The sequence below is a fragment of the Chaetura pelagica genome, unplaced genomic scaffold, assembly GCF_000747805.2.
Source record: "Chaetura pelagica isolate M959 unplaced genomic scaffold, ChaPel_1.0 scaffold613, whole genome shotgun sequence".
NCBI classification, from domain to species: domain Eukaryota; kingdom Metazoa; phylum Chordata; class Aves; order Apodiformes; family Apodidae; genus Chaetura; species Chaetura pelagica.
In genome coordinates this window covers 11,587-21,880 of record NW_009952571.1, presented here as the reverse complement: position 1 = coordinate 21,880, position 10,294 = coordinate 11,587, and the positions used below count along the sequence as shown (strand labels likewise).

At 47.5% G+C, this 10,294-nt stretch overlaps 1 protein-coding gene across 1 annotated transcript in view; it reads left to right on the top strand.

Moving 5' to 3' along the window:
* The first annotated feature begins 638 nt into the window (after positions 1-638).
* The window catches only part of DISP2 (dispatched homolog 2 (Drosophila)), an 11,447-nt gene continuing 1,791 nt past the window's right edge, over positions 639-10,294 (top strand). Inside the window, exons 1-7 of the mRNA XM_009993543.1 lie at positions 639-658; positions 3,111-3,140; positions 5,225-5,348; positions 6,264-6,379; positions 6,863-6,981; positions 7,879-7,976; positions 8,623-10,289. Of these exons, the coding sequence (XP_009991845.1) occupies positions 3,130-3,140; positions 5,225-5,348; positions 6,264-6,379; positions 6,863-6,981; positions 7,879-7,976; positions 8,623-10,289 (2,135 nt within the window). The 5' untranslated portion in view covers positions 639-658; positions 3,111-3,129. The remainder of the gene's footprint in view (positions 659-3,110; positions 3,141-5,224; positions 5,349-6,263; positions 6,380-6,862; positions 6,982-7,878; positions 7,977-8,622; positions 10,290-10,294) is intronic.

The following is a 10,294-nucleotide window of genomic DNA, read 5'->3' as shown; positions in this document are numbered from 1 at the left end:
GGGATCCCTGAGCGAGTCCCAGATGTCTTTATGAAAGGCACGATCCAGCTCAGCCCTCAGGCTGGCTCTTGGTGCAGCAAGTAGTGGGTGAGGTTTTACATCTTGTGTTTGGTGGGAGGCCTGGGAGAGTCTCCAGTTTGCAGGGTGCCATTCCCTCGTATAGCTTTCCCACTGCTCTGCTGGTTTACCATACTTTTCTTTTCTCTCACAGAGAAAAGCCAAATGCAGGACCCTGCCAGACCTGCCTCGCCATGCCAGAGATCGGGAACACCGAGCACAGCTACAGTGGCACTTCCTGGGAAAGAATCTGCCCTGTCCATCACTGCCCCATTCCACCATCCCCCAGGCTAGGGGGAGACCACCTGCCCTCCTCCAGCCACACGCTTGGGCCAGGCTCCACCCAGTCCAATGGCCAGGTGCCATCCAGCTCCCAGGACTCACAGCAGCATCCCCTGTATTACCCCTGTGACCAGCAGGAGCCCCGAGGCAGCTATGGCTTGCCCCCACTCCCTGGGCATGGCGAGAGGCCCATGTTGTGTTCCCACCTTTCTAGCAGTGATCCTGCACCAGCTTCCCACCACGAGGCCCCAGAAATCCCCTGGAATAAGTGGTCCCCTGGGCAGCGCCGGCCAGTGCAGCATCACATCGTCACGGTCAGGTAAGGGGCACAGGGAGAGCAGCTCAGGGGCTTTCCAAGCATCTCCTGAACACTGTGGTGGGAAGCAGGAGGGGATGAGAAATGCCTGAGGGGGGATGCATACAACATGGATTTGCTCTTCAGCTTGGGGCAGCAGCTGCCCCAGAGCTCATGGAGGGATCCAGTCTGCTCTGTCCATCACTGTGGAGGTTGAACAGGGAGCTGCAATTCCACAGCAGGGAGAGGTAGGGTTTGCTTCTGCACTGGATAAAGCTAAGGTCACTCAGCTGCTCCTTGTTACGTCCATCTTCTGGGAGCTTTGTATTTTCCCCTTTTGCACCACAAGATACCCAGTTGGCTAATCCTTTGTCTGGGCAGAGCTTCTCAGTGGTAAGAGCAGAGTTAATTTCTTTTTCTGCCCCCACCCAAGCCGCTGCCTGTGCTGGAAGAGAGGGTACGTACTGGCCACAGCTGAGCAGGGAGAAAAGTGGGGAAGATGATTCAGTTTTGCAGGCTGGGCAGCAACAAGACTGTGAATTCTGTCTTGTCCACAGAATCAGGCAAACTCCATCGGTGTGCAGAGTGCCCTGGTGACTCGCTGGGTGGTGGATGTTCCTTGGGCAGCTCCGTAAGGATGCTCACAGGATGGGTGTCCCCAGCAGCCTGAGCTACAATCCCCTCTCCTTCCAGCTGGAATCATTCTTCTTCTCTGCATGTGCCACTGTTGGCACTAAAGGGCATGATCCCTGGGCTGCCACAGAAGCAGATCCCAAAGTCCAAGAAAGGCCAGCACAGGATTCCTCCCCTGCCTTTGCCCAGCGCTGCAGGGTTAGGCACACAATCCCTTCATGGACTCATTTTCTCATTAACAGAGGATTTAATTTGCTTGTGTTTGCAGTGTAGAGCAATCGCAGGCAGAGGAGTGGAGCCTGGATCCTTTTGAGCTGGTACATCATCAACAAAATTGTCAGCTCTGACCTCCCTAGCAGGTTATTTAAGTAGGAAGCACAGCTGGATTGCAAATCCCTAGCAGAATTTGCAGCACTAGCTCCAGAGAAGTGATAACACTGCTGGAATGGGGCATTAATCCAAGCAAATCTGCTTGAGCAGCTATTGTGAGAGAATTAGCACAGGATTGGGCAGTGTGCTGCCAGAGAGAGACCTCTCTAATAACCTGGTGATTGTTCTTTGCTCCCCACTCTCCCAGTCCTACTGAGCATCAGTGTGATGAGAAGACAGTATTATTTATTACATGGGCCACCGAGAGTGACTCTTCTACGGGGAGCTCTCCTATTTGCTTTTTCATGTCTTCCATTCCTAACAGCCTGCCAGGAAGGATGAGCTGTCACAGCATCTCTACCCAACTGTCTGGGATGGAGCCCCTGCTCCAGGACCCAAGGGCCAGCTGCCCCACACAGATGTCAGAGTGTGGCAGGAACTTCTTGCAGTTTAGGCCAGGAGCGTGGGAGGAGGAGAAAGGAGGAACTTGCTGGGCTGAGCTCAGCAGGGCTGTGGAGAGGGGAGGGAGCCCCAGCTGGGAGCAGTGTGCTGGAAGCTGCATCCCAACCCAAGGCCCTGCTGGGCTGGGTGTATTTCAAGGGAACATTTCAGTGGGAATTGAGAGCAGAATGAGAGGTCCTTCAGAGACAGTGACCCACTGGGGTGCATCTCCTCAGGGATTCATTAACAAACGGGAAGGCTTCTTCCTTTTGTTCCTCAGAGCTCTGCAGGTAGGAATGACAAATGCTCCTCTGTGAAGGCAACCCAGTGAAGTGTTTTGAGCAGCTCCACTGGCCTTCTGCTCCTCTAGACCACACAATCCCTGGCTTTGGGAGGGCCCTGGAAACCAAGGAGACAGCTTTGGGAAAATCCTTGCTGAGCTGAACAGGAAATAAAAACTGTCTATAGGCATTGCTAGCCCAGCTGATGGAATTTAATTGATGCTCTTGTCAAGTAAGAATTTAAAAATTCAGTAAGAAAGCACTTAAAACAGATTTTCATGGACAGAGCTGTGGTGTGATCTCTGTGTGTTCTCATTGCTACTGCTTATCAATCCCTACAGGGTTTTCTTAAAGAGGCAAAAATGAGGAGTGATTTCATGGCTTCCCACCCTGCTTGGTTAAAATGCCAACAGAGAGGGAAAGACTCTGTTATTCATTAAAATAACTCCTGCAGTGCCAGCACTGCTGCTGCAATGGCTCAGCTTGGTGCTGTACAGCCCCTGAAAGGGCTACCTTGCTCATCAAGAGCCCAGCTCAGGGCTTCCCACAACAGTAACACATGAATGCATCTTTCTTCTTCTTCTTCTTTTTTTTTCTTTTTTTTTTTTTTTCTTTTTTTTTTTTTTTCTTTTTTTTTTTTTTTCTTTTTTTTTTTTTTTCTTTTTTTTTTTTTTTCTTTTTTTTTTTTTTTCTTTTTTTTTTTTTTTCTTTTTTTTTTTTTTTCTTTTTTTTTTTTTTTTTCCTGTCTGCAGACATGACAAAGCTTTCAGGATGCCAAAAAGGTATGTTTCATATCAAAAGTTTCTGTCGTTCTACCCCATTATCACTGCTCTCCTACCCTGCTATTAGGGACTGCAGAGCATTATCTCTGGTCACAGGCCTTGGCAGGCCCAGCCTCAGAGACAAGGTCAGAGCTCCCTGCTCAGGGCTTCCCCTTGCTGGGAAAAATCCCAATTTGCTTGGGAGACCAATTTAACCTGCAGTAACAAATAGCAACACTGTTCTTGGGGCAGGTGTCTGGCTCTAGTCCATACAACAGCTTTATATGTAGATAATAATCCTCTATGTACATCTATCTCTGGCTCTATACATAGGATTAATCCAGCTTGGCCCACCAGATGAGCCATCAGGATAGCCCAGCCATAAAACCAGTTCACTTTTTCAAAAGACAGAGGATTTTTAATACACTTCACAAAATTAAAATAATTTGATTGCTTTCAGCTTCCGTTTAAAAGCTGATTTTTGTAAACCTGTTTTTTTCTGGAAGGTTTAGGTAAGTATCTTCCACCATCATATACTGCAGCTGATTCCTTTTTTTCTTTTTAGTCATTGGACATGGCATCACCCAAAACAGCCTCCAGAAAGGAGGCACACTAATGCACAAAGGGCAATTTGTGTTCCTTTCATAACAAAGACCTCATTTATGAAAACAATATTGATAAGGCAGTCTTAAATTGAAAAAAACAGTCCCAGGCCTAACCAAAAGTCATGAGAGAAGCTGTTGGAAGGGCTCGTGATGATTTATGGTGAGGAATAGTTGCATTAATTTACTGAGTGAAGTTGGAGGCAAGAGGAGCAGAAGAGCAGGAACATCACACCTCAAGGCAGACAAGCACTGGCACAGCTGCTCTCAAGTTCATAAATATTTCACTTCCCCATGAAACTCAAATATTTGTCATCTATTTTTGAACAAGGAATTTCTAGTATTTCAGGAATACATCAGAAAACAGAACTACCTAAAACCCACCAAACCTATTCCAATCTTATATCATAGGACCATAGGATCATTAAGGCTGGAAAAGATCACTAAGTCCAACCATCAGCCCAACAGCACCACGTCCACTAAACATGTCGCATGTTATTGTAATCCCTTCTGTGGCTCCCTAGTTCAAAACCAACCATTTATAATGACAGCTCCTGAATCCTCACATTTTTCTCTCCCTTTAAAAATGATATTCAAAACAACAACAAACAAACAAAGCAACCTGGATTTTCAGGTCAGTTCAGAGAGTTGATTATATCCTCTATCACAACAGATATTTTTAAGGAAGGCAAAAACCTTGAGGCAGTAAAACCTGCATTGGTAAAAAACTGTGGAATAGTAACTTTGACAGATCATCCTTTAGGAGACACAACTTGTCCCATAAGGAAAACAGACCTGACATGGGAAATTTTAGACCAGCTCTTAAGAGGTGGAAGGGTCTTTTTTGTCTAGAAATGTCACTAATAATGCATGTGCCACCAAACCACACCAATATTCCCAGCATAGCCCCAGCCTGTGGCCTTGCAGGTGTTTTCCAAACCCTGAAGGAAAATGCTGCATTTGCAGAGGCTCTTGTTGCAGGTTCAGTGTTTGGTTTTTAGGCTGAGATCAGGGTGAGATTCACTCATCCCATGACAAGATTGAGGGGACCCTTCAAAATAGCCGGACCCCTCTGGGGGCACAGGTTGAACATCCGCAGGCCAGACAGTTGGACAGCTCCAAGCTTACACTGCACAGTGGGAAAAAAAGAAGGAAGCTCTTTTTAAATGCCATATTTTCAGTTAAATATTCAGAGCTTCATTTTGCCCTAGGACACAAGAGTCTGGTTTTTATTATTTCTGATTGAAAAAGCAGGAAAATGTAGGGAGGCAAAATGTAATCAGCCACGTTAATTAGACTTGCCTGCAAACACCCAGTTGGAGTTATATGTTCATTAATAGTCTTGCTAGAGCCTCTGAGCTTTTCAATAAATAAATGCTCAAGCCAGAAAGCCCTAATTCTTTTACTTCCTTTTACTAACACTGGAGTAGTTGAACAGCAGGTTTCGTGCCAATAGCAGAAGTGCCTTAACAGCTGCATTTTTCCCTCCCCTGTTGGTCCCAGTTTCTCTCAGCTGATTGCAGAGTGGCCCCTGGCTGTCCTGGTGCTGTGCTCAGTGCTGGCTGTGCTCTGCACGCTGGCTGGCCTGCTTGTTGGAAACCTGCCTGACTTCTCAGAACCCTTAATGGTAAGTTCCACAGAGGACATGTCAACATAAACATAAGGAAAAGCCACAGGCCAACCAGTGGTACATTCTCTCTGCCTCTAAAACGAGCCTATGCTGCCTTCCTCCTCTGCAGGTGAAGGCAGGGCAGTAAATCAAGGAGGACATTAAAGCCAGTGGAAAAAATGGCCCTGTTTATCAGTGAGCTACTGACCTTAACCCCCCTCAGAGCATGCAGCTGATGGACACGAAGTGTCAGAGCAATGCTCAGTACTTGCTGTTTCTCCGACAGCACAAAGAGCAGCCACCAGCCCAGCTCCCAGCAGAGCTGTCAGCTCGCACCCGTGCCCTCCTCTGGCGAGGGGACACTGCCAGCGCACCCGGGATTGCTCCCGGCGCTCCCCTCCCACCGCTGCAGGGCTCGGTTGCCCAAACGGACCAGCTGGGCTGGATGGAGATGGGATGGGGAATCTGGCCTTGGCTCCTACAGCCTGTGTGCCAGGCTCTAGAAATGGAGACGCTGCCCTGGTCTGAGTGTTGCTGCACAGGGTCCTGTCATCCACACAGGATCCCACATTTCCTGAAGCCATCCCCATGTCTCATTAAAGGAAGAAACCTGAGAAAATAAGAATAGACTAGAGTTCATCCAGGAAGAGGAAAATTATTCCCATTTCTGTAAGTGACTATTTTACTTGAAGAGGAGAAGAGCCTTGTGAGATCAGGGAGACAGAACTGTAGCCATCCTTGCCCAGGAAGAAATGGAGAAATAGTTTTTTTCTGTTAGCTCTGGGATGCAGTATTTCCAGGGAGAATTCAATTAGTGTATCTCTCCACAATGCAGCAATAATCTCACAGTTTCTGTGTCTAGGAGGAGGATTAAGGAAAACTAAGCTAGACTCAAATGCAAGCTGATGACAAGAGCCTTTTCTCTGGCTGCAGGGTTTCGAGCCCCGAGACACTGACATTGGCAGAAGGCTCATTGTGTGGAGGAACGTAGAGAGCCACACAGGCTACAAGAAGACCTTTTCCCTTTCTCCCTATGCTGAGAAGAAAAGGTATTTGAGTGTGGTTTGGGGGGGTTTGAGGAAGATGTTGGCTGTAAAGTTACAGATTCAATGTTCCAAGATATCTATGTGAATGACAACATATCTGCTAATCTTAAAAGAGACCGAGGCACTGGAGAGTTTAGTCTGTTTGACTGCAAGGGACCTGAGCTCCCTTTTCTGGAAACAAGGAATCAGGCTCTAAACTCTTCAGGAGTTTATTTCACTGTTTCCCTTTAAAATACTGCGGGGGGGACTCAGCACTTCTGCACAGGGGGGAGAGGAGGGAGTTTCTCACTGAAGTCTCATCAAGATCTCTATAAAGGGGCACAGTCACCCCAATATTGAAAAGCTCCCACCCAAACAATGCTCTCTCAAGACTACGATGACTTTAATTGTTGCAGCAGTGTTGTGTGCAGCACCAGAGCCCTCTCAGTGACCATAACTCACAGCCAGATGATCTCTAGTTACCCCAATGATCTGGTCTCTCACTAGCTACGATGACATTGGCATTAGCAAAGGACAGAAGGCTACTCAGGGAGAACAAGAAGCAAGGACACGGAGGATGGTGGAACAAATCTACGGAGCAGATGGTTTCTTTTGTGGTCCCCCGGGTAAGTGAAATCTTGATGAGACACTGAGTGTGACACACCCAGAACTCACCAGCATACCAAACCATCACAGGGCTTGGGACACAGGGAGATGTTCTCAACATGCTCTAAGAAAGCAGGGTGTGCAACACCACCTTGTGAAAGCTGAGCCACTTTTGGAGAGTGATTCACCCTTAACTTTTTGCCATACTTCTTTTTCCTTTATTTCTTTTTCACCCTTAGAAACACGCCTTAAAAGCACCAGTAAAAAGACTAATGTTTTCACCAATTACCCATATCAAAAGTGAATACTCTGAAAACGGTGTGTGCCCCAGTCCCTCTCTGCTTCCACTCCCTCTCTGTTCCTTCTTTTCTTCTTGAAAAATCTAAGTGGCAGTAAAAACTGGAAAGAAAAAAAAAGAGAAGAATTCCAAGGCACCCAAAATTCCTCCCAAAATGGACACTAGTAAGTGGGAAAATGCAGGACAGCATGCAGATGTTTTTACTCCCTCCCCTGCCTCTACTCCACCTCTGAAACCAGTGAAGCACCAAGCCTGCAGGTGCCTGGGAGGCTCTGGCTGCACTGGAGCCCTTCCCATTGTACCACGGGAGCAGCACCAGGAGCCAGCAGTCCCCAGAAGCACGCTGACAGCACGGAGGGCATGTTTTGAACATGCCTCAGCTGCTGACAGATGGGCCAGGAGCAGAGGTCAGAGCACACAAGGCAGATGTTACCACTCACTACAAGCTACCGTGTACCCTGCTTCCCTTCAGGGAGCCTTCCATCACAGTCCTACAGACAGTGAAACATTTTTCTTTAATATTGTTATGTTTTTTCCCCTGTGCACAGAGTCTACACCAAACAGCCTGTCTGATTCATCTTCATTACCTAATACCTTTTTTTTTTCTTCTTTACTTCAGAAAAGAGCTATTCCCAACTGGTATTCATGTCCACAACTGCTGGTAGCTTATGGAACTTGCAAGCTATTCAGTCCATGTGTCAAATTGAACAAGACAAGGTTAGTAATGTCAGGAAGAACATACATATACACACTGTCTCTTTCCTCACTGCCCTAATCTTTAATCTCCAGCTGAAAAGAAGCCAAAAATGACATAAGCTACAGAACAGGTTTCAGCCTTGAGGACCTGAAAGCATTTTATCTACTTAGCAATACAGGGATGGTCCCACCTGTCACTAAAGTCCTGCTGCAAAGTAGCAGCTGCCATTGAACAAGAATAAAGGAACGTTGATCAAGAGTTTGGTCCAGAAGCCAAAGGTGTCCATCAAAACCTGCAGAGAATTTTGGGCAGCAGAACCTAGTTACCAAAACAGAGCCATCGTCTTGGAGACTGTGACAGCAGGTTTTGCAATTGGGAAGTTTAATTGGATTAGCTGTGTTTGCCACAGGATCCAAATTTTCAAATCAGAGGTTATGAAATGTAACTAATGGTCAGGGTTTAACTTTTGCAAAAGGCTGACATGCTTCAGTAGCTGTAGTATTTGCAACTGGTCATGGGGAGAAAGCAAGCCATGGCTTGTACACCTGGAGGGGGGGATCATGATACACAGGGAGGGAACGCCTAGTGCACGGAGGGAGGAACACCACAGGCTCAGGGTGACATGCAGAGAGTGTCTGACATGATGCTCCCTGGTCTGTTTTCCAGATACGCTCACATGTTCACTTTCAAGACCTCTGCCAACGCACTGAAGCCAATGAATGCTGCCCAAGCTGGTCTCTGGGGAACTACATTGCTGTCCTGTACAACAGGTCTTCGTGTCTGGAGATAACCCAAGGAGACATCTCCCATACCCTGGCCCTCCTTCGTGCCTGTGCCCCTGACTACCACAAAGGTATCCTCACTCCATCCTGCATAGGTCCAGAGACTGTGAGACAGAAACACTCCCAGTGTGCCAAAGTCCCAGAAAAATGTACCCACTTCAATGCCATTTACCAGCTTCTTCACTTCCTGGTTGACAGAGACTTTCTCAGCCCCCAGACCATGGAGTACCAAGTGCCATCTCTCAAATACAGCCTGCTGTTTTTGCCTACAAGGAAAGGGGCATCTATGATGGGGATCTATCTAGACAACCTTGAATCCTGGGATCTGTTTGACAACTATACATCTATCACTGGCATGGACCTGGGCCTTAAACAGAAACTATTCCAACACTATCTTTTACTGGATACTAAGTACCCAGTCATGGCAATATTAGCTATTTTTCTAAGCATTTATTTTTATTTACGCTCAGTCTTTATTACCTTGATGGTCCTGCTCGCTGTTGTCAGTTCTCTAATGATCTCCTACTTCTTGTACAAGGTGGCCTTCAGATTCACCTACTTCCCTTTTGTAAACCTGACTGCAGTCATCATTCTCAGCAGCATCTGTGCCAACCACACCTTTGTCTTCTTCGACCTCTGGAACCTCAGCAAGCACCAGAATCCTTCTGCTGGGCTTTCTCAGTGGGTGAGTCAAACCATGCACCATTTTGCATACCTCATGCTGGCATCTTGCTTCACGACGGGTGCTGCCTTCTACGCCAGCTACATCAGCAATATCATTGCCATCCGCTGCTTTGCTGTCTACATGGGCACCTCCGTGCTGGTCAGTCTGCTCTTCATGGTGACTTGGCTTCCCTGTTCGGCTGTGCTGTACGAGCGCTACGTGGCAGCAGCCTGCCTTTACAAGCCAGAAGACTACTGGAACAACAGCGGCCATAAGAGAGTCGCTCTCTCCCTCCACTACCTTCTCAGGGGTCTCCAGAACACGCTGTCTGAAACCTCCAAGCTGCTATTTGAAAAGCTTCTGCCTTGTGGAGTCATCAAGTTTCGGTACATCTGGATCTGCTGGTTTGCTGCCCTAGCGATAGGAGGTGCCTACATTTCCTGCTCCAACCCCAAACTCAAACTCCCCACTCTGGAGACATCGTCTGTGCAGGTGTTCAGGCTGAGCCACCCCTTTGAGAGGTACGACTCTGAGTACTGCCACCAGTTCATGTTCGAGAGGCTGGAGCGTGGAGAAGGGCAGCATATGCCTGTCACAATAGTCTGGGGCATCCTGCCTGTGGATAACGGGGACCACTGCAATCCAAAAAGCAACGGCACTCTAGTGACAGACGTCACCTTCACAATCCAAAACCCTGATGCCCAGAAGTGGCTTCTGGAATTCTGCCAAAAAGTGAAGAACAAAACTTTCTATTACCCTGATGCAGAGCAGAAAGCTACTGTGTGCTTCATGGAGGAGTTCCTCAGATGGATGGACAGTCGCCAGTGCTCCCAGCGAGACCACAGCTTCAACCTTTGCTGTAACCAGTTCTCTTTCCCTTATGGAAGTGAGG